This window comes from Salvelinus alpinus, chromosome 30 (assembly GCF_045679555.1).
Source record: "Salvelinus alpinus chromosome 30, SLU_Salpinus.1, whole genome shotgun sequence".
NCBI lineage: Eukaryota > Metazoa > Chordata > Actinopteri > Salmoniformes > Salmonidae > Salvelinus > Salvelinus alpinus.
The window spans coordinates 29,108,044-29,132,945 of record NC_092115.1 but is presented as its reverse complement, the minus strand read 5'-3'; the positions used below and the strand labels follow the sequence as shown (position 1 = coordinate 29,132,945).

The following is a 24,902-nucleotide window of genomic DNA, read 5'->3' as shown; positions in this document are numbered from 1 at the left end:
CCCAGTATCAATAACATAACATCCAAAATAATATTGCGATATGTAACTGTCAATTTTTCCTCCCAACACTGGTAATAAAACTGTCTTTCAGTTAATTGTAATGGATTAGTGTGAACTAAAGAGATCAGATTGAAAGGTGACATAGCTTACCCCAGGGTTGACTGTGGGACTGGCTCCATTCTTCCCTCTCGCTCGGCCCCGACCCCCTCTGCCCGACAGACCAGCCCCTCTGGGTCGCCTCCTCCCGGGGAAGCCTGACCCTCGACCCTGCAACAGAAACACACACTTCAGGACTCCTTCTCAACACACACCGGATCACACACACAGAAACACACACGAAAACAGTCGCAAGAGTAGTGTTCACAGTCAGATACAGAAAAACACACACACAGGTCCTCGCTTGCTAGACTGTGATCGATGAAGTCAGCTTAATTAAAAAGTTGGCCATAGGGGACTTATTCTCCTCCGCCCACTGTAGAGCTGTTGAGCTATGAGGCTGCTGGTATCTAGTGAGGTAACAGGAACAGCAGCTCGGTCTACTTTACAGAGGTAATGTCCTTTCCCATCCAGTGGTGTTTTCTTGGATGGTAGGTAGAACATTACAAAGCCTACGCACGGATATGAAATGGTTTCATATCCATAGTCATATTTAACACATCTTAGAATAGCTCTTAATTCAAGCTAAAAAACAAATTGATGCAGGGCGAAAAAGCTGCCATTTCTGATTTTTATTTTCTTTATTCAGCTAGAGAGGCATACTACAAAGCAGGATCGATGAGTTAGTCAGCTAACTTTGATTAAAAAAAAAATAATAATAATAATAAACTGATTGAGGTTCATTAAGATAGCTAAACTTCTATACTGAACAAAAACATAAATGCAACATGAAGTGTTGGTCACATGTTTCATTAGCGTAAATAAAAGATCCCAGAAATGTTCCATAAGCACAAAAACATATTTCTCTCAAATTTGTTTCTGCACAAATTGTTTACATCCCTGTTAGTGACAATTACTCCAATGCCAAGATAATCCATCCACCTGACAGGTGTAGCATATCAACAAGCTGATTAAATAGCATCATCATTACACCGGTGAACCTTGTGCTGGGGACATTAAAAGGCAACTCTAAAATGTGCAGTTTTATCAGACAACAAAATGCTACAGATGTCTCAAGTTGAGGGTGTGTGCAATTGCATGCTGACTGCAGGAATGTCCACCAGCACTGTTGCCAGAGACGTGAATGTTCATTTCTCTACCATCAGCTGCCTACAACGTCATTTTAGAGAATTTGGCAGTATGCTCAACTGCCCTCACAACTGTAGACCATGTGTAACCACGCCAGTTGAGGACCTCCACATCTGGTTTCTTCACCTGCGGGATCGTGTGAGACCAGCCACCTGGACAGCTGTTGAAACTGAGGAGTATTTCTGTCTGTAATAAAACCCTTTTGTGGGTGGACTATGCCCTCCCAGGCCCACCCATGGATGCACCCCTGCCCAGTCATGTGAAATCCATAGATTAGGGCCTAATGAATTTATTTCAGCTGAATTCCTTATATGAACTGTAACTCAGTAAAATCGTTGAAATTGTTACATGTTGCTTTGATATTTTTGTTCAGTATATGTGTTGTTTGTTGAGTCAATTAGAATGTGCCCATGTTAACTTCTCTAGGGTAGGGGGCAGCATTTTCACGTTTGGATGAAAAGCATAACCAAATTAAACTGCCAGCTACTCATCCGCAGAAAATAAGATATGCATATTATTAGTAGATTTGGATAGAAAACTCTGAAGTTTATAAAACTGTTTGAATCATGTCTGAGTATAACAGAACTTATTTAGCAGGCGAAACCCCGAGGACAAACCATTCAGATTTCTTTTTTTTTTTTTGGAGGTCACTCTTTTCAATTAGTTTTCATTGGGAAACCAGATTTCTAAGCGACTTGCTTGCAGTTCCTACGGCTTCCACTGGATGTCAACAGTCTAGAGAAATTGGTTGAGGTTATTCCTTTGTGTAATGAAGAAATACGGCCATCTTGAAGTCGAGTCACTCTAGGTGTCCTGTGAGATAGAAGCGCGCATGACCAAAAGGTATGCTACGGTTGGTTTTAATCCTGTATTGAACACAGATCATTCCGTCTTCAATTTTATCGATTATTAACGTAAAAAAATACCTAAAGTTGTATTACAAAAGTAGTTTGAAATTTTTTGGCAAAGTTTACAGGTAACCTTTGAGATATTTTGTCGTCACGTTTGAGCAAGTTGGAACCTGTGTTTTTCTGGATCAAACTCGCCAAATAAATGGACATTTTGGATATATATCGACGGAATTAATCGAACAAAAGGACCATTTGTGATGTTTATGGGACATATGGGACATATTGGAGTGCCAACAACAGAAGCCCGTCAAAGGCATGAATTATATTTTTATTTCTGCGTTTTGTGTCGTGCCTGCAGGGTTGGAATATGCTTATCTCTCTTGGTTTACAATGGTGCTATCCTCAGAAAATAGCATCGTATGCTTTCGCCGAAAAGCCTATTTGAATTCTGACATGTTGGCTGGATTCACAACCAGTGTAGCTTTAATTTGGTATCTTTCATGTGTGATTTAAAGAAAGTTTGATTTTATAGTAATTTTCATAGTAGCCTGCATTTCTCAGGCTTTTTGCCAAGTGAGACACTCAGATTTGTTTTATATAAATATGAACTTTACCGAACAAAACATACATGTATTGTGTAACATGAAGTCCTATGAGTGTCATCTGATGAAGATCATCAAAGGTTAGTGATTAATTTTATCTCTATTTCTGCTTTTTGTTACTGCTCTCTTTGGCTGGAAAAATGGCTGTCTTCTCTTAGGCTCATACCTAACAATCGTTTGGTGTGCTTTCGTCGTAAAACCTTTTTGAAATCGGACACTTTGGCTGGATTTACAACAAGTGTAGCTTTAAAATTGTGTAAAATACTTGTATGTTTGAGGAATTTAAATTATGGGATTTCTGTTGTTTTGAATTTGGCGCCCTGCAGTTTCACTGGCTGTTGACGAGGTGGGACGCTACCGTCCCACATACCCTAGAGAAGTTAAGCTTATCTTTAAAAAAAAAAGTTTTTTCAGAATATTTAGCTGGCTAACCCATTGATCCTGCTTTGTAGGGTAACCCTTCAGTCTCCACATTCCACAACTCAACAGTACATAGGCAGTCCAGCGGTGACAACACAAAACCCATTTCTCCAAATAAGACACCTTGACGTGTTCATCTTTCTCAGTAATAGGATCATCTCTCCTGCACCATTTTGAGAGACTAGTGCTGAGCGATTAGTGCTTTTTGAGGTCGGTTCGTTTTCGGTTTGATTATATAAATGTGGGTTGGATGCCGTAACACAGAATAAAACAATTAAAAAGTCCCATGATGGTAGTGACTGCTCATTACTGATTATCACTTATTAACCATAATTTATTCACATTACCTTGATAAAATATTTCAGTTCTGTATATTACATCTGTTTTATTTGATGACTTTATTATTTCTTTCCAAGTCATCTCACCTCTGTAGAGCTGCTACCTATGCTGTCTGACAAAAATCACTATTTGTGACCCGATTCAGGAAACTAGGCGTATGTCGCAAGTCACGACTTAACAGTAGAGCCGTTTGAACGTAAAACATATTTTATCAAAATGCATTTATTGGCAGAAATGCCTTCTCTAACATGTGAACTTTCATGTGCCTTAATATCAAACTTGTATGCCATCTGTAAATACGAATAAAATTGTTAAAATACGAGCCTAGTTGGTTTAGCCACAGAAAAAGTGAACAACCTTCACGCTGGCCATTATTGGCTGAGATAATGAGTGGGCTGGATATGCCAAGAGATGAGTTTGGATTGGTCTGCCATATAGCACGTGTCTGTCTATAGGAACTCATCGGAATGTTTAGGTAATCGCGTAGAAACGCGGTAAAAAAAAAATTTATCGGGTAGTAAAACTGCATAAACCTAATGTCAAGTTATAGTGTATTGTTAGCTAGCTAACGTTAGCTGGTTGGCTCGCTAGCTAACGTTATGTGTATGCTCTCCACTTTCTGGAGGACCCAGTTTTGAAATCAGTGGAATTTGAGCATGATAGCTAAGGAGATGGAGAAAACACCAGTCTGGATTACATCTTTGTAAGGGCAACCATGCATGGCATCAGGCAGGAGACGCGTCCAACCATGATCTATACGGGTAAGAAAGTCTAGCAAGCTACATTTTCAGATATGACATGTTTCTAATTTTGACAGAAAGTGGTTTAATTTCAAATGTACTGTTAGCTAGCTAACGTTATGAGTATGATCTTATTCTTCGTATCTCAAGATTAATTTGCTTGACTAGTTATAGCCATTGAATCAGGTTGGTTAGCTACCTGCAGATTCATGCAGGGTAGTAACGTCATGAGTTGTGATTATGGTCCATTGTTTAGCTAGCTACATGTCTTAACAAAAGACTCCACTATGCAAGTATCCATTTCAATAGCATTTCACTGCAACTGTTGATAGATGTACTAGCTGGTAAATTCGATCTGGCTATCTACTCCGATTTCAGACCAAGGGTAAGATAGTCTAGCTAGCTACATTTTCAGATATTACGCGTTTCTAATTTAGACCAAGCATTTTCATTTCAAGTTAAAGTGTACTGTTAGCTAGCTAGCTAACGTTAGCTGGCTGGCTAGCTAACTAGCATTACGTCATGTGTTGGGATTCATTGTTTACCTAGCTAGTTAGCTAGCTACATTTCTTAACAAAAGACACTTGTCTTAGTGTGCCAGAGCGCAGAATAACTGATGAATTTTTGAACACTCAACACCCGTTGAATATGTCCGGTGTCTGTAAATGTCAGCAACAAAGGGTAATTAAAATGTTGCCAGCAGCAGTTAGTCACAAATGCTCTGGATAACCAGCTCTGCTAGGGTGAGTAAAATGATCAAAGTGGGGTGTTCTCTCATTATGTGTCTGGAAGTGGCTAGCCAATGTTAGCCAGTTAGCTTGGGTGCTTGAATGTCGTGAGGTCAGAGCTTTCGGATCAACCCTACTTATTGGCCAGAGCGTCCAGTGTGCCCTCTGAACACAAAAAGCTCTGAATTTACGAACGGTCAATCTGACAGCACAGATGCAGTCACCAACGCTCTGGATAACATAACAGCCTAACCAGCTCTGCTAGGGCGAGTAATGTTCAATGAGCTGTTCTCTCTCTCTTAGATGTCTGGAAGTAGCTGGCAAGTTAGTAGAGAACGCTCAGATCAACCCTTAAAGAGAAAGGTGGGGCTAAGGCTTAAGAGGGTGTGAACAGTGCTGAATGGGTATAGAACAGTGGTTCCCCAACTTTTTATAGTCCCGTACCCCTTCAAACATTCAACCTCCAGCTGCGTGCCTCCTCTAGCACCAGAGTCAGCCCACTCAAATATTGTTTTTTGCCATCATTGTAAGCCTGCCACACACACACTATACGATACATTTATTAAACATAAGAATGAGTGTGAGTTGTCACAACCCAGCTCGTGGGAAGTGACAAAGAGCTCTTATAGGACCAGGGCACAAATAATAATAATTCATAATTTAGCTTTTTATTTAGCCATCTTACATATAAAACTTTTGTTCATCGAAAATTGTGAATAACTCACCACAGGTTAATGAGAAGAGTGTGCTTGAAAGGATGCACATAACTCTGCAATGTTGGGTTGTATTGGAGTCTGTGTTAAATCATTTTCCACACACAGTCTGTGCCTGTATTTAGTGTTCATGCTAGTGAGGGGCAAGAATCCACTCTCACATAGGTACATGGTTGCAAAGGGCATGAGTGTCTTAACAGCGTGATTTGCCAAGGCAGGATACTCTGAGCGCAGCCCAATCCAGAAATCAGTTGCTTCTGATTAAATAAACTTTTTCACAGAACCGCTTGTTGCAATTTCGATGAGGCTCTCTTGTTCAGATATCGGTAAGTGGACTGTAGGCAGGGCATGAATCCAGTTGTTTGTGTCATCCGTTTCGGGAAAGTACCTGCGTAATTGTACAGATACCAACACATCTTGACCACCAAAGTCCATTTGATGTCACAAAGCTGTCCAGTACTTTAAAAATATCCTCTCCTGTTGTCCTGGTTTCCAGTGGTTTGTAGAAGAGGACGTCTTCCTTAATTGACCCCCCATAAACTTAACGGACATATAACAGTCGCTCAAAAACACGCGTGGCTTATTTTTCAAATTGGCATGTTTTGTTTCTAAACGTCTGCGCAAGAGTGAAGGTTTCATCGAGTTGTGAGATAGTACTTTTGCACATATAACACACTGTGGCTGCAAAAAGGCACTACTCCCAATATAAGTGAACCCCAAATCAATGCAGTTCTCATCATATTTGCGCCTCTTCAATGGTCCAATGTCTCTGTCTGTTGTTCGGTGCTTTCCCGGGTAAGGGGGTAGTAGCTCTTCGTCTGCATCAGATTCACAACTGTCGGTGGCCATGCTAGCTGGGCTAGCAACAAATGTAGAATTACTGATGCTAGCATTGGATGTGCTCATGGAAGCAGAACAACTTGTGTCGTCGACAGGTGCAAGTGTAGTACTGCTGGTATGCATCAGTACAACCAGTAGAGCTGGTATGCATCAGTACAACCAGTAGAGCTGGTATGCATCAGTACAACCAGTAGAGCTGGTATGCATCAGTACAACCAGTAGAGCTGGTATGCATCAGTACAACCAGTAGAGCTGGTATGCATCAGTACAACCAGTAGAGCTGGTATGCATCAGTACAACCAGTAGAGCTGGTATGCATCAGTACAACCAGTAGAGCTGGTATGCATTAGTACAACCAGTAGAGCTGGTATGCATCAGTACAACCAGTAGAGCTGGTATGCATCAGTACAACCAGTAGAGCTGGTATGCATCAGTACAACCAGTAGAGCTGGTATGCATCAGTACAACCAGTAGAGCTGGTATGCATCAGTACAACCAGTAGAGCTGGTATGCATCAGTACAACCAGTAGAGCTGGTATGCATCAGTACAACCAGTAGAGCTGGTATGCATCAGTACAACCAGTAGAGCTGGTATGCATCAGTACTACCAGTAGAGCTGGTATGCATCTCTATGGACACGGGCCTTACTTGTTTTAACCATTTATCAATTTTTGAGCAAACGGAATGAGCAGCAGCTACGCTTGGCTACAAACGGACCGTTAGTGGAATACCTGCGAGAGAGTAACAGTTCATGTGATTGGATGTTAATTATTTGACTAGACTACCTGTATTTGACATTGTGTTATTTCGCTGAACACTAGATGGTTTAATTTTATTGTTGGCAGTGAAACGAGGCTACTCAGGCGAGAAAAAAACCTCACCCAAATGTATAGCCCCGTTGTAAAATATAAATGTACTGTTTGGAAATGTGAATCACATTTTTATTTGGCGTACCCCCGACGGCATTGCGCGTACCCCTGGGGGAATACCTGCTATAGACAAAGAAGGTCTCTCCAATAGTAGTACTAAAACATTGAAGATGATTTTCTCAAAAGTGAGTTTACAAGTTGATCAACTTGCAAAGCAGAATTACTTTCCCATTGTTTCTCTATATCCCCTCACGATCATGCATTCTTCTTTCTCTTCTGTAGCAGGCGTAAAAGAAACACAGACAGGACAAGTAGATGCGCAGTGGATTATGGTCATTGTAGTTAATTACCACATTTTATGCACTAAACTATGTGGCTTATTGGAAACTACAACTCCCTACCACATTGCAAAGTTCAGACTGGATCTAATTTATCTTTAGAGAAACTGTGCAATGCGTGCATTGAGCTCACAAAAAAAAAATAATACATGGAATAAAAAATTATTGAACCTACATCGGTTAATTAGTTGTAAAAAAAAAAAGAAGAAAAAAAATGTTGGTTCAATCGCTCAGCACTATGAGAGACAGCCTTTGTAACACAGCAAGTGTCCAGGCTCTTTGTCCAGGCTGTTGACAGAGGACCTCTCTAATGTTATTCTGGCCATTTGAACTCCATTATGCTGTCAACACATTTCCGGTGCTGGTGGCTGCTGGGGCCTAATCACTACTGTCAATCTAGTCTACTTTCTGTGAATCTTCCCCCAAATCTCTCCTCCCCGATTCCCCAGTCCAGTCTCTTCACACCCCCCAGCGGTCTGACATCCTGATTGACACACAGTATGGTGCTGCTTAACCTGCCCAAAATCCATGCCAAGACCCAGCAATTACCACCTCACTTAGCACCAGTGTGTAACACGAATGTCACCATGGCCACAGATTGCAGCATCCACTTGGGCAGGCCTAAGTGCCCACACAGCCCACTTAATAAAAATCCCCATCTCCATCCCGCCCCAAACTCAACCACAAAAGTATTACACAAACAAAACAAACAATTAAACAAACAAGTTAAACCTTGTGCCTCAGGCTGCAAAGGAAGGCCAAGATACATCATTGTGAATTGGGTTAATATTACAAGTGCATGTGCAAAGCCTAGCAAGAGATCCTCTCTAGTGGATAAAAATAAACATTTTGCCATTAAGGATGAGTCGTATTAGGCTACCACAGATTCTCATTCACCGTTCCCTTATTAGCCTGTCAATGTGAATTCACCACAGTCTCCTCTCCTCTGGAGACACAGTGATAGTTGAATGATTCATTGTGAAAGTCCAACATTAACATAGTGACATCAAGCATCACTCTGCCAGTGCACTTCACATAGCCTAAGGTAAGCAGAAGACTGCTGTGGCATGGCCTAGTGGTGGTTCTGGAGGTCTGGTCCCCAGAGAGAGCCGTTATTTACCACTCTGATGCTCCAGGCAGGGCTGCCGCAGCCGGACGAGAGCTGCCTGGTCTTTGGGACGTTCCACCCCTCTGGCTGGTCTGGAGACCAGGAGGGGGAGCTCACACTGCTATGGGGGCTCCCATGCCATGCGCCCTAAGGTACAGGTAGGGGGGCCGGGTTGGGTGGGTGAGAGAGGGAGGGATTGAGGGGAGAAGGAGGGTGACAAAATGCAGCAACTTAAAAAACAAAGCCAGAGAAAGATGAAAACATAACAGACAGATGCAGTGAGTTTAAAAGGCTGGTGGCTGAAGAAGCTTGCTGGGACCATTCAACACACCCCAAGTAAGAGATATGGAGCTAATAATGACGCTGTTATACATTCTGACTTGGGGCAAAAAGCCAGGATGATATTATGATGCACATGATACTTTCTATATTGAAGCCAATCCAAGATATCTTTCATGCATACGAGTTGAGGCATGTTGTTTCTAGCTAGACGTTCAGAGAGCGCTTGCAAAGGTGAAGCAGAATCGTGTTAGTCGGCGCAGCAACCTTGAATTCAGACAACACCGCAGCCTTCGTCAAGGCAACAGCACCATGCAACAGCAGCAGAACGGGGAGGAGCAAGAGACCACAGCATCCTCTTGCCATGGCAACTGCATGTCACTGCCTCACTCATATCGCTGGCTTGTTGACAAAACAACACCTGGTTGCGTCAGACAGCACGACTGACAGTGCATGCCTCTTCCGAGACAGAAGCATAAAGACTTGAAGACAATCAAATCTGACTACACAGGATTCCACTGTATTCAAATAGCCTACATTTGATCTCCCCCAGGCCTGATCTAACAAATTAGTCTGTCTACACACAGCGTATATTTAAGCAATAGGATATATCTGGAAAGAAATACACAACGTTGCAATGCTAAACTCTCCTCAGCCTCATCCATAATATATCATAGCCATGTGTATGATTCATATCCCAGTATAATTAGGATTTGACCCAACCCGCATACTGTGTCTCTGATTAGTAGCTTGATGAAAGTGTGTGGGGGGGGGGGGTAACAAAGCCCTAATGAAGGTATTCTAAGGAGAATGAGAACAGGCTTGTAGCCATCATCAGAGAGGGACTGCCTTCAGCACATCAAGCATGTACTAGGAATACCATGGAAATTGGATACTAGTCTAGGACAGGTGAAACAGCGTGCTTGAAGTTATACTGTAGGATTGCATATGGGGATGTATATAAAGTAGCCTGTTAGTATTGTCAATACATGTTGGCAGTGTGCTCCTATAGGGCAGTGGGGCAGTGTGTGTACATAAGGTGGTGGGTGTTTGCAGAATGGATCAGAATGAACAGGCAAAGTGTAGAGGTGGGGTATGGTGTGTAAGGTTCTTGGTAAGCGGTGTTTGCATATGGCCTAAGGAATAGGCCGTACTAATATTCAATTCTCATTCTGAGGTGTGGGAAATTAACTATTCTTCAGACTCACCATCAGTATTCTTCAGACTCACCACCAGTGAATCCCAAACCAGCCCCTCTCACCTCTACCAACTTGTTCGGAGAGCCCCCCGTTGTCACGTGTTGCTGACAAAAGTTGGAGGGTGACATATATAAAGTGGCGAGGGGATCAATAAACCCATCAACTTCGGGACACACTGGCGACTTGAATGATGCAATTCGTGTTCCAAATGTAATATAAAACGAGCATGAAATTCTAATGAACAAATTCCCCCTATGGTTTCACAAGATATAAACCTCAGCAACAGTTAGGCTACCTCCCAAATGAAGTGGTTATTTCACTTGTTTTACCTGTCAAGTCTCAAAATCAGACACAAACAAACACGAGTCAGATGATTAGTCATGCCTCTCAATTCTTTTGTATGATGTTGTGCAAACTCCAAACCAACCGCGGTGCCTGTTGGGATAGCACTTCACTCTGGAGACCGCAGTGGCTATCTGAGGGTCTAATTAGCCCCTACACCCCCAACTTTGGGACACTCCTGCATATGGTGGAGGCGAGCATGAACGCGCAAATTGAGGGGGAGGGGCTATTTGGGATTCAGCTCAAGTGAAAACTGAGGCGGGCGGGTGAGAACAGCCGTGGTCTCTGCTGACGATACAGTTTGGCCAATAACCCGACATCAAACACACAGGACTCAACGGTTCTCAACTGCCACAACTGGCAAGTTCTCTGGGTTAAGTGTCCTCTGCAGCAGCAACACACGTTTTAATCATATTCCAAACCACTGACATCATAGCCAATCCACCGCTCTGGGGCAGAGCACTCAGAAAGCTTCTCCTCCTCTCATCATTCAACACACTCAACCACAGAATGACCGACCTAGAGGATCACACAATTATGGTTCCTCTCCAGAGATTTCAACCTGGGATTTTTTAGATGCTCTTTGAAAATAAAAGACATAAACCTAGATAATACATAAATAATACATCAATTATTACACAAAAAAAGAGATTCTGAAACAGATTTTGAAGCCCTTGGATACAACCCTAAGAAAAACACATCAAGATTTGGATCTAAGACAAGAGCACCCACCACCCACCAGCACCATGCATTACCTGCTTCACCCTGGGTCTGCCTGGGGAGAACTTCCTCTTGGAGATGGCTGGCTTGCCCATGCCGATCTTAGGGGTGAGAAGTATGAGGGTGGTGGAGGGGACACTGCTGCTGTGTTCCCCCGCGGCAGGGTGGGCGTGGAGGGGAGGCTCCCTAGGAGAGGGCCCCATGGTCCTAGGGGAGGAGTGGGTAGGAGAGGCAGCCATCTCTGCCAGTCTTTCCATGGATGTCTTGTAGGGCTTCTCCTCGATGGGGGGACTGAGGTGGGAGAGGTTAGGCTTGCTCTCAGTCTCGGGGGTGGTGTCCATCTCGTCCAAGGCGCAGGCCCCCTCCAAAGCCCCACCAGCCAGTACCTCAGACATAGGTTCCCCTTTCCTCTCCCTCCTAGCCTTCACTGCTGTCTCCAGACTAGAAGGACCTTCCACTTGTTCTACTCCTGAATTATCAGAAGCTGACACCTCCATGGGTTCTTCCTTGATGATTACGGACGCAGTACTTGGTTCTTTGGTGGTGGTGGGTGGGGTCATGGTCATGATGCCCTCTGTGCTGGGTTTCAACGCCCTGTTTTCAGAGGAGGGTTCTGTCTTTACTGGCTTGGTCAGTCCTGTTATATCATGTGGCTGCTCTGGCTCTCTTGACACCTGGGCTGGCAGGGGTTGTTTCTCAGGCTCCTGCTTGGTCAGCCTGGGAGACTCAGGACTCTTTGTTGAAGGAACATGGGTCTCCGCTGCTGGTTGCATTTCTACGGAAATTAACAGAGATAAACAGACATCACATCACACGACCCGTCAGTAAAATATCATAATGAAAACCAACAGATGACAAAGGCTGTACCATTTGGAATCTAAACCAATATTTTCACATAAGAGAAGTCGCCTTAGATGGTGAAAGGCCCATTCAAAAACGATCGATTTTATGTTGTGAGGGCATTAAAGTAGAAGTAGAGAAAGAACTATAGGCTGAGTAAAAGCAGAACAAATATTCTTGATACATTAATGGACTAGCAAAACAGGCTATGAACCTAACCTGGATGTAACTGGCTCAGGTCCTTGTTGATAGAGACCTCATCAGTCCCTTGCTCCACAGCAGCTGCTCCTGAATTATCAGAAGCTGACACCTCCATGGGTTCTTCCTTGATGATTACGGACGCAGTACTTGGTTCTTTGGTGGTGGTGGGTGGGGTCATGGTCATGATGCCCTCTGTGCTGGGTTTCAACGCCCTGTTTTCAGAGGAGGGTTCTGTCTTTACTGGCTTGGTCAGTCCTGTTATATCATGTGGCTGCTCTGGCTCTCTTGACACCTGGGCTGGCAGGGGTTGTTTCTCAGGCTCCTGCTTGGTCAGCCTGGGAGACTCAGGACTCTTTGTTGAAGGAACATGGGTCTCCGCTGCTGGTTGCATTTCTACGGAAATTAACAGAGATAAACAGACATCACATCACACGACCCGTCAGTAAAATATCATAATGAAAACCAACAGATGACAAAGGCTGTACCATTTGGAATCTAAACCAATATTTTCACATAAGAGAAGTCGCCTTAGATGGTGAAAGGCCCATTCAAAAACGATCGATTTTATGTTGTGAGGGCATTAAAGTAGAAGTAGAGAAAGAACTATAGGCTGAGTAAAAGCAGAACAAATATTCTTGATACATTAATGGACTAGCAAAACAGGCTATGAACCTAACCTGGATGTAACTGGCTCAGGTCCTTGTTGATAGAGACCTCATCAGTCCCTTGCTCCACAGCAGCTGCTCCCACTGAGACGCCTGGGAGAGAAGCAGTGAATTATAGCAGTGAGAGACCAACCTGAAACCCACCACCACCAACTGTTCATTTGTCCAGACTCAGCCTCTTACAAAATGACAGATTATGTGGGTAAAGATTGGAGTCATAATTTTCATCACAGGATATGGACATAATTAAACATTAATGGAGTGAAAATTATAGACAAAAAGAGGGAGAGAGAGAAATAGAGGGGGAGTGAGAGTGAGAAAGAGAGACGGTTGTTACCGATTGTCCTGTTAGTGACATTTTGATTTGTATTTTTTTTTATGCTGTTGTTGCTAATGAATCATTTCCAAAGTACGCTTTCGCAATATGTACATTGTTACGTCATGCCAATAAAGCAAATGAAAATTGAATGTGTGAGCGAGAGAGAGAGAGCGAGCGAGCGAGCGAGAGCCAGAGAGAGAAATAAAAAAGTAGGCTAATACAGGCAGAAATATTAGATGCCCAGCAGGCTTATTGGCAGTGAACAGAGTCAGTTTTAACTGGGCATTATTTCAAATCCCACTCCTAGTTCCAACAGCCAAAGACGCATAGCTTTGATTTGTAACGTCAATCCTAGCTAGCAGTCTTTGATTGCGGTGGCTGTCCCTCTCACACACAGAACTGAACCACTGAGACTTGCAGATTCCTAGCCAAGTGCCCTCAAAGTAACCCAATAATCCATTACTAAGTCATGAATCTGTCACATAAAAAGCCCTAATTTCCTCATGGAAAAGACAGTCATCCATCTAGGCCAACACCAGATAGGAGGATTTTATAAACTCAATATTGGCTGAGGTTAACAGACCTGAGCTGCAGGCTGTTAAACACCTCAGGTTTCTCAACTCCAGCTGCTGCACAAAAAAAGTAAACTGGAGAACAGAGCCTGCGGTGCTCACTCAAAGAAAGCAATGGTTGCCCAAACGTGGCAATCCAAGCAACGTTAGAAAACAATGGACTGCGTGTAGCTACAATCAAATTTGTAAGCATCATCAATGAATTCTTACACACATAGTCCGGTAGCTCATCCCGCCTATCCTCAGAATTCCTGCTGAGAGCTTTAGACAAACTACAAACAGTTCCTCACATTTCACAAGTTCCCACAACATCCCCGCTCTGATGATCCCATCCCAACAAACACACAACGTGCACCTGCTGAGCATTTCTCCACTAGGAAAGGACTTTGAGTAACCATGACAACCTGCATATCAAGGTCTGAACTCTGATGACTGTGCAGCTCACAACACAAGCATATCTGGGCCTCAACACCCAGAGAGTCAATTACGAGATGAGTGAGCATTTCAAGCATCCTTGTATCCTTCGTACAAACACTACAGAGGGGTTGTGTTATCATTATCAAACCCTTACTGCTGATTACTGTCATCATGAACCCTTACTGCAGATTGTTATCAAATCCTTATTCCCCTTGTCTCCTTGCAGAAGGAAGCGATTGTAGACACACACACACAGCTCTATTTTACACAGATAAGCCATCATCGTGTCAGATTTAATTTGTGTACACACCATGGATCTGACAGTAGGCGGTATATCTGTCATTAGATTCATGATAAGCCTGCTGCTGAGCCCTGAGTGGATGAGAAGGATCTGGACAGGTATCCACAGCTCATTTTAATGACCTTAATTAACTTTACACTGGGTGGCAGGCGGGCCAGGAGGAAATTGGCTTGTAGTGCCATGATCCTACAAAGCCAATGTTTAGCTAGCCTATGCAACACCACAGCTAGCATATAGCCCAGCACCAAACATACACATAGGCCTGAAAGGACATTTGGTAAACCTGTCTGGGAGCAGTGATTGGATACGTAGCCTACATTGTGAATGACTTCCCTCATCTACTGAGGACAAGACAAGAGCATCAAACATATGCCAAAAGCTGTCAATGTGACATTTGAATGGATGACCAATCAACAGAGAGTGTAGAGTTGATGACGTTTCTCTCTACAGGTGTAAGACAGCAGGGGCAGTGAATGGAGGAGAGGATGTAGGTGCCAGACCGTAGACAGGAGGCGTGTGGCGGCTGAATTCAGAGCTAAACCAACCATCTAGTATGACCTAGTGCTATAGCCCTTGGTGTTCAGCCTCAGGCCTCTCGAGGGAGGCTCCGCTCCTCCAATCAATGGAGATGAAATGCTAGTAGATCAAGGCCCCTAGAGATTCTTTACCATCACACAGGCCTAATCACCAGCCTCTCTCCACGCAGCCAGCAGCTCACACAGCAGCAGCACAATAAAACAAAAGCACTGCTGCTTAGGACAGGAGCCACACACAGACATACAGGAATCCAAAGTTGTTCGCTCCCCTTTGTGTGTGTGTGTGTGTGTGTGTGTGTGTGTGTGTGTGTGTGTGTGTGTGTGTGTGTGTGTGTGTGTGTGTGGGTGTGAGTGGGAAAGAGGGAATAAACTCAGGGGTGTTTATAACAGCCACATAGGCGCTGGATCAGAATCTTGGACAACTCGCTGCCTGGTTATCTGTCATTAGCACCGCTCCCCTCCCTCCACAACAGACGGTGGACATCCAGGTTAGAACCCACAGTAATATACCCTGCAGCTCCTTCACCTGCTACATTAATAAGGGCATCGATGACATCTTCCACACAGTGACTGTACATACATATCTCAACCAAAAGCCATGGATTACAGGCAACATCCACACTGAGCTAAAGGCTAGAGCTGGCACTTAAGGAGCGGGACACTAATCCGAACGCTTATAAGAAATCCCGACACGACCTCCGTTGAGCCATCAAACAGGCAACGCGTCAATACAGGACTAAGAGTGAATCCTATTTTGCCGCTTTTGACGCTCGTCGCATGTGGCAGAGCTTGCAAACTATCATGGATTACAAAGGGAAACCTAGCCGCAAGCTGCCCAGTGACTCCAGCCTACCAGAGGAGCTAAATGCCTCCTATGCTCGTTTCAAGGCAAGCAACACTGAACCATGCATGAGAGCATCAGCAGTTGAGGACGATTGTGTGATCTCGCTCTCTGTAGCCGATGTGAGTAAGACCTTTAAACAGGTCAACACTCACGAGGCCGCGGGGCCAGATGGATTACCAGGATGCGTACTCAGAGCATGCGAGGACCAGCTGGCGGGTGTCTTTACTGACATTTTCAAACTCTCCCTGAACCAGTCTGTAATACCTACATGTTTCAAGCAGACCACCATTGTCCCTGTGCCCAAGAACTCAAAGGTAACCTGTTTAAATGACTATTGCCCCGTAGCACTCACATCTACTATATAAATGGCGCCGGAGGGGGTGGCTGCCGTTTTACGGGCTCCAAACCAACTGTGCTATCTTTTGTGTTTTCGCATTGTTTATAACTTATTTTGAACATAAAGTTGCTGCTACCGTCTCTTATGACCTAAAATAGTGTCCGAACATCAGAACAGCAATTACTCACCTCAAACTGGACAAAGATTTTTCTGTAATGAGTCTGACGCGAAGGATATACTGCTTCCCGGACAATAGGACCAAATCCCAGTCATTCGGGTGAAGAAAAGATGGAGATACAGGGGATGAAGGTCGGTGTGCCTTGTGAGGATTCGTAGGCGAGTGAGTAAATCACCACTACGATCGGTTCTACTGACCAACGTGCAATCACTGGAAAACAAACTGGATGAAACAAACGGTCGAGACTATCCTACCAACATTACATAAAAAATGGTCATATCTTATGTTTCACAGAGTTGTGGCTGAAAGACGACAGATAATATAGAGCTGGCTGGGTTTTCCGTGCATCGGCAGGACAGAGCAGCTACGTCTGGTAAGACGAGGGGCGGGGGTGTGTTTCTATTTGTCAATAACAGCTGGTGCCATGTCTAATATTAAAGAAGTCTAGGTATTGCTCGCCTGAGTACCTCATGATAAGCTGTAGACCACACAATCCACCAAGAGAGTTCTCATCTATATTATTCATAGCTGTCAATTTACCACCACAAACCGATTTACCACCACTAAGACCGCACTCAGCAAGCTGTATAAGGCCATAAGCAAACAAGAACATGCTCATCCAGAAAGGCGCACCTAGTGGCCGGGGACTATAATGCAGGCAAACTTAAATCCATTTTACCCAATTTCTAACAGCATGTCACATGTGCAACCAGAGGGAAAAAAACTCTATACCACATTTACTTCACAGACAGAGGCGCATACAAAGCTCTCCCTCGCTATCCATTTAGTAAATCTGACAATAATTCTATCCTCCCGATTCCTGCTTACAAGCAAAAACTAAAGCAGGAAGTTATAGTGACTCGCTCAATATAGAAGTGGTCAGACAACGCGGATGCTAAGCTAAAGGACTGTTTTGCTAGCACAGACTGGAATATGTTCAGTGTTTCATCCAATGGCATTAAGTAGTATACCACCTCAGTCACTGCCTTAATCAATAAGTGCATCAACGATGTCGTCCCCACAGTGACCGTACGTACACATCCCAACCAGAAGCCATGGATTACAGGCAACATCCGCACCGAGCTAAAGGCTAGAGTTGCCGCTTTCAAGGAGCGGGACACTAAAAAAATCGCGCTATTACTTCTATGCTCACTTCAAGGCATGAAAACACCAGCTGTTCCGGACGACTGTGTGATCATGCTTTCCGTAGCCGATGTGAGCAAGACCTTTAAACAGGTCAACATTCACAAGGCCGGGGGCCAGACGGATTACCAGGGCGAGTATTCACAGCATGCGTGGACAAACTGGCAAGTGTCTTCACTGACATTTTCAACCTGACCAAGTCTGTAATACCTACGTTTTGAGCAGACCATCATAAACTCTGTGCCCAAGAATGCAAAGGTAACCTGCTTAAATGACTACTGCCCCATAGCACTCACGTCGGTAGCCATGAAGTGCTTTGAATCACTCGTCATGGCTCACATCCCAGAAACCCTAGACTCACATACTGCCCCAACAGATCCACAGAGAACACAATTTCAAATCACACTCCACACTGCCCTTTCCCACCCAGACAAAAGGAATGCTATTCATTGACTACAGCTCAGCTTTCAACACCATAATGCCCACAAAGCTCATTATTAAGCTAAGGATCCTGGGATTAAACACCTCCCTCTGCAACTGGATCCTGGACTTCCAGACTGGCCGCCCCCAGGTGGTAAGGGTAGGAAACAACACATCTGCCACGCTGATCCTCAACACTGGGGGCCCTCAGGGGTGTGTGCTTAGACAACAACCACTCCCTCAATGTGAACAAGACAAAGGAGATGATGGTGGACTACAGGAAAAGGAGGACCAAACACACCTCCATTCACATCAACGGGGCTGTAGTGGAGTGGGACGAGAGTTTCAAGTCCCTTGGTGTCCACATCACCAACAAACAATCATGGTCCAAACACACAAAGACAGTCATGAAGAGGGCACGACAACACCTTTTCCCTCAGGACACTGAAAAGATTTGGCATGGGTCCCCAGATCCTCAAAAGTTATACAGCTGCACCAGAGAGAGCATCCTGACCGGTTTTATCGCCGCCTGGTATGGCAACTGCTCGGCATTCTGTAAGGCGCTACAGAGGGTAGTGCGTACGGCCCAGTACGGCCCAGTACATCACTGTGGTCAACCCTCCTGCCATCCAGGACCTATATACTAGGCGAAGTCAGAGGAAGGCCCAAAAAATGTCAAAGGCTCCAGCCACCCAAGTCAAAGACTGCTCTTTCTGCTACCGCAAGGAAAGCGGTACCGGTGCGCCAAATCTAGGTCCAAAAGGCTTCTAAACAGCTCCTACCCCCAAGCCATAAGACTGCTGAACAATTAATCAAATGGCCACCTGGACTATTTACATTGACACCCCCTTTGTATTTACACTGCTGCTAATCACTGTTTATTATCTATGCATAGTCACTTTACCCCTACCTACAGTGGCAAGAAAAAGTATGTGAACCCTTTGGAAATACCTGGATTTCTGCATAAATTGGTCATAAAATTTGATCTGACTTTCATCTAGATCACAACAGACAAAAACAGTCTGCTTAAACTAATAACACACAAACAATTATTCGTTTTCATGTCTTTATTGAACACACCGTGTAAACATTCACAGTGCAGGGTGGGGAAAGTATGTGAACCCTTGGATTTAATAACTGGTTGACCCTCCTTTGGCAGCAATAACCTCAACCAAACGTTTTCTGTAGTTGCGGATCAGACCTGCACAACGGTCAGGAGGAATTTTGGACCATTCCTCTTTACTAAACTGTTCCAGTTCAGTAATATTATTGGGATGTCTGGTGTGAACTGCTCTCGAGGTCATGCCACAGCATCTCAAATCGGGTTGACGTCAGGACTCTGACTGGGCCACTCCAGAATGCGTATTTTCTTCTGTTGAAGCCATTACTTCTGTGTTTTGGGTCGTTGTCCTGTTGCATCACCCAACTTCTGTCAAGCTTCAATTGGCGGCCAGATAGCCTAACATTACCCTGCAACATGTCTTGATAAACTTGGGAATGCATTTTTCCGTCAATGATAGCAAGCTGAGGCAGCAAAGCAGCCCCAATCCATGATGCTCCCTGCAACATACTTTACAGTTGGGTTGAGGTTTTGATGTTGGTGTGCTGCACCTTTTTTCTCCACACAGTGTTGTGTGTTCCTTCCAAACAACTCAACTGTAGTTTCATCTGTCCAAGGAATATTTTGCCAGTAGCGCTGTGGAACATCCAGGTGCAGTTGTGCAAACTTCAGACGTGCAGCAATGTTTTTTTTTTAACAGCATTGGCTTCTTCCGGTGTCCTACCATGAACACCATTCTTGTTTAGGGTTTTACGTATCGTAGACCCGTCAAGAGATGTTAGCATGTTCCAGAGATTTCTGTAAGTCTTAGATGACACTCCAGGATTCTTCATAACCTCATTGAGCATTCTGCGCTGTGCTCTTGCAGTCATCTTTGCAGGACAGTCACTCCTAGGAGAGTAGAAACAGTGCTGAACTTTCTCCCATTTATAGACAATTTGTCTTACTGTGAACTGAGGCTTTTGGAGATACTTTTGTAACCCTTTCCAGCTTTATGCAAGTCAACAATTCTTTAGGTCTTCTAAGATCTCTTTTGTTTGAGGCATGGTTCACGTCAGGCAATGCTTCCTGTGAATAGCAAACTCAAATTTTGTGAGAGTTTTTTTAAAGGGCAAGGCAGCTCCAACCAACATCTCCAATCTCGTCTCATTGATTGGACTCCAGGTTAGCTGACTCCTGACTCCAATAAGCTTTTGGAAATGTCATTAGCCTAGGGGTTCACATACTTTTCCCAACCTACACTGTGAATGTTTAAATTATGTATTCAATATAGACAAAACTAAAATAATTTGTGTGTTATTAGTTTAAGCATGTGGGTTGGGTTGAGGTTAGACAAACTATGTTTGTCTATGATCTTCGATGAAGATCAGATCAAATGTGATGACCAATTTATGCAGAAATCCAGGTAATTCCAAAGGGTTCACATACTTTCTTGCCACTGTACATGTACAAATTACCTCGACTAACCTGTAACCCCACACATTACTTTAGTTTATTTAGCAAATATTATCTTAACTCTATTTCTTGAACTGTGTTGTTGGTTAAGGGCTTGTAAGTAAGCATTTCACGGTAAGGTATATGTTGTATTCGGCGCATGTGACAAAGAAAATTTGATTTGTAGCCATGAAATGCTTTGAAAGGCTGGTCATGGCTCACATCAACACCATCCGAGACCCAACAGATCCATAGATAACGCAAACTCGATTGCACTCCACTCTGCCCTCTCCCACCTGGACAAGAGGAACACCTATGTGAGAATGCTGTTCATTGACTACAGCTCAGCGTTCAACACCATAGTGCCCTACAAGATCATCACTTAGCTCCAGACCCTGGGACTGAACACCTCCCTGTGCAACTGGATCCTGGACTTCCTGACGGGCCGCCCCCAGAGAGTGAGGATAGACAACAACACATCCGCCAAGCTCACCCTCAACACAGGGGCCCCTCAGGGGTGCATGATTAGTCCTAGGGCTGCACGATTTGGACAAAATATAAAATGCACTTTTTGGCCAGATATTGCAATTGCGATTATGAATTGCAATTTTCAAACCAGTATCAGGGTAGAGAACATCACTTCTAAAATGATATCATATGAATTAATACATACTGTGCTAACTGAATACAAAACCAAATTAAAAATTTTTCCAACATTGTTATAGGCTACATATGATAATAGATAGGATTATTACAACTACATATATTAACAAACACATTTTTTAAATAATCAAAATATTGACTTTAATCGCAGCAGTAATTAATGAATTAATAACATGAGTTCCCATCTCCTATTTTACCATTATGAGTTCTTAAATAACCTAAGTTAATTATTTATTCAGGCATCAATAAGCTGCAGATGGAATAGGAAGCTTATGATTGTGTAATTATGTATAAGTAGGCTTAATCATTATTATAACTCAAATTAAAAATCACTTTGATTTATACTTTTTTTTAAACGCAAAGTGCCTTTAAAACATGTAACATACAGTGAGGGAAAAAAGTATTTGATCCCCTGCTGATTTTGTACGTTTGCCCACTGACAAAGAAATTATCAGTCTATAATTTTAATGGTAGGTTTATTTGAACAGTGAGAGACAGAATAACAACAAAAAAATCCAGAAAAACGCTTGTCAAAAATGTTATAAATTGATTTGCATTAAATAGATTTGCTCCTAATCTCAGCTTGTTGCCTGTATAAAAGACCTGTCCACAGAAGCAATCAATCAATCAGATTCCAAACTCTCCCCCATGGCCAAGACCAAAGAGCTCTCCAAGGATGTCAGGGACAAGATTGTAGACCTACACAAGGCTGGAATGGGCTACAAGACAATTGCCAAGCAGCTTGATGAGAAGGTGACAACAGTTGGTGCGATTATTCGCAAATGGAAGAAACACAAAATAACTGTCAATCTCGCTCGGCCTGGGGCTCCATGTAAGATCTCACCTCGTGGAGATGCAATAATCATGAGAACGGTGAGGAATCAGTCCAGAACTACACGGGAGGATCTTGTCAATGATCTCAAGGCAGCTGGGACATAGTCACCAAGAAAACAATTGGTAACACACTACGCCGTGAAGGACTGAAATCCTGCAGCGCCCGCAAGGTCCCCCTCAAGAAAGCACATATACATGCCAGTCTGAAGTTTGCCAATGAACATCTGAATGATTCTGGTTGAAAGTGTTGTGGTCAGATGAGACCAAAATGGAGCTCTTTGGCATCAACTCAACTTGCCGTGTTTGGAGGAGGAGGAATGCTGCCTATGACCCCAAGAACACCATCCCCACCGTCAAACATGGAGGTGGAAACATTATGCTAAGGGGGTGTTATTCTGCTAAGGGGACAACTTCACCGCATCAAAGGGACGATGGACGGGGCCATGTACCGTCAAATCTTGGGTGAGAACCTCCTTCCCTCAGCCAGGGCATTGAAAATGGGTCATGGATGGGTATTCCAACATGACAATGACCCAAAACACACGGCCAAGGCAACAAAGGAGTGGCTCAAGAAGAAGCACATTAAGGTCCTGGAGTGGCCTAGCCAGTCTCCAGACCTTAATCCCATAGAAAATCTGTGGAGGGAGCTGAAGGTTCGATTTGCCAAACGTCAGCCTCCAAACCTTAATAACTTGGAGAAGATCTGCAAAGAGGAGTGGGACAAAATCCCTCCTGAGATGTGTGCAAACCTGGTGGCCAACTACAAGAAACGTCTGACCTCTGTGATTGCCAACAAGGGTTTTGCCACCAAGTACTAAGTCATGTTTTGCAGAGGGGTCAAACACTTATTTCCCTCATTAAAATGCAAATCAATTTATAACATTTTTGATAAGCGTTTTTCTGGATTGGTTTGTTGTTATTCTGTCTCTCACTGTTCAAATAAACCTACCATTAAAATTATAGACTGACCATTTCATTGTCAGTGGACAAACGTACAAAATCACCACTGTTCCACGGTAAGCCGTCATTGTAAATACGAATTTGTTCTTAACTGACTTGGCTAGTTAAATAAAAGGTTACATTTAAATGATAAAAATCTGCTGCATTGACCATGCAGACTGAACAAAAGTATCTCATGGTCAAGCAACAACAAATGCGCTCCTTGAGTGACAGGTGGGACTAGGTCTGTGTGGAAAGCGGCATGGAGAGAGAGAGAGCGAGTGGAGAGGGATAAATCAAGTAGTGGAGTAAACTTTAAAAACAGACGTTACACATAGCGTATCACATTTAACAAACCAAACATTGAAATACCGTTATAGAAGGTAAAGTAAAAACCCAAACCGGTCCGTGCATCAGCATAGTACAATATACAATATAGTAAAATACGGTATACCGCCCGGCCCTAGTACTGAGTACGACCCAGTCAATCACTGGGGCCAAGCTCCCTGACACCCAGGACCTCTATACCAGGTAGTGTCAGAAGGCCATAAAAATTGTCAAAGACTCCAGCTACCCAAGTCACAGAGTGTTCTCTCTGCTACTGTACGTCAAGCGGTCCCGATGTACCAAGTCTGGAACCAACAGAACCCTGAACAGCTTCTATCCCCAAGCCATAAGACTCCTAAATACAGTGAGGGAAAAAAGTATTTGATCCCCTGCTGATTTTGTACGTTTGCCCACTGACAAAGAAATGATCAGTCTATAATTTTAATGGTAGGTTTATTTGAACAGTGAGAGACAGAATAACAACAAAAATATCCAGAAAAACGCATGTCAAAAATGTTATAAATTGATTTGCATTTTAATGAGGGAAATAAGTATTTGACCCCTTCTCAATCAAAAAGATTTCTGGCTCCCAGGTGTCTTTCATACAGGTAACGAACGGAGATTAGGAGCACACTCTTAAAGGGAGTGCTCCTAATCTCAGTTTCTTACCTGTATAAAAGATACCTGTCCACAGAAGCAATCAATCAATCAGATTCCAAACTCTCCACCATGGCCAAGACCAAAGAGCTCTCCAAGGATGTCAGGGACAAGATTGTAGACCTACACAAGGCTGGAATGGGCTACAAGACCATCGCCAAGCAGCTTGGTGAGAAGGTGACAACAGTTTCTGTGATTATTCGCAAATGGAAGAAACACAAAAGAACTGTCAATCTCCCTCAGCCTGGGGCTCCATGCAAGATCTCACCTCGTGGAGTTGCAATGATCATGAGAACGGTGAGGAATCAGCCCAGAACTACACAGGAGGATCTTGTCAATGATCTCAAGGCAGCTGGGACCATAGTCATCAAGAAAACAATTGTTAACACACTACGCCGTGAAGGACTGAAATCCTGCAGCGCCCGCAAGGTCCCCCTGCTCAAGAAAGCACATATACATGCCCGTCTGAAGTTTGCCAATGAACATCTGAATGATTCAGAGGACAACTGGGTGAATGTGTTGTGGTCAGATGAGACCAAAATGGAGTTCTTTGGCATCAACTCAACTTGCCGTGTTTGGAGGAGGAGGAATGCTGCCTATGACCCCAAGAAACCATCCCCACCGTCAAACATGGAGGTGGAAACATTATGCTTTGGGAGTGTTTTTCTTCTAAGGGGACAGGACAACTTTACCGCATCAAAGGGACGATGGACGGGGCCATGTACCGTCAAATCTTGGGTGAAAACCTCCTTCCCTCAGCCAGGGTATTGAAAATGGGTCGTGGATGGGTATTCCAGCATGACAATGACCCAAAACACACGGCCAAGGCAACAAAGGAGTGGCTCAAGAAGAAGCACATTAAGGTCCTGGAGTGGCCTAGCC

The 24,902-nt window shown here is 43.7% G+C and overlaps 1 protein-coding gene across 5 annotated transcripts in view; it reads right to left on the bottom strand.

The window, feature by feature from the left end:
* LOC139559962 (histone-lysine N-methyltransferase 2C-like) overlaps positions 1-24,902 on the bottom strand; it is a 150,529-nt gene that overhangs the window by 87,753 nt on the left and 37,874 nt on the right. For 4 of the 5 annotated variants that reach the window (XM_071376447.1, XM_071376448.1, XM_071376449.1 and 1 more), the window contains exons 12-16: positions 13,052-13,132; positions 12,393-12,767; positions 11,369-12,108; positions 8,806-8,940; positions 151-267 (exon numbers count right to left, since the gene is read on the bottom strand). In XM_071376447.1, the coding sequence (XP_071232548.1) occupies positions 151-267; positions 8,806-8,940; positions 11,369-12,108; positions 12,393-12,767; positions 13,052-13,132 (1,448 nt within the window). The remainder of the gene's footprint in view (positions 1-150; positions 268-8,805; positions 8,941-11,368; positions 12,109-12,392; positions 12,768-13,051; positions 13,133-24,902) is intronic. The other variant, XM_071376451.1, reaches the window with a different exon arrangement.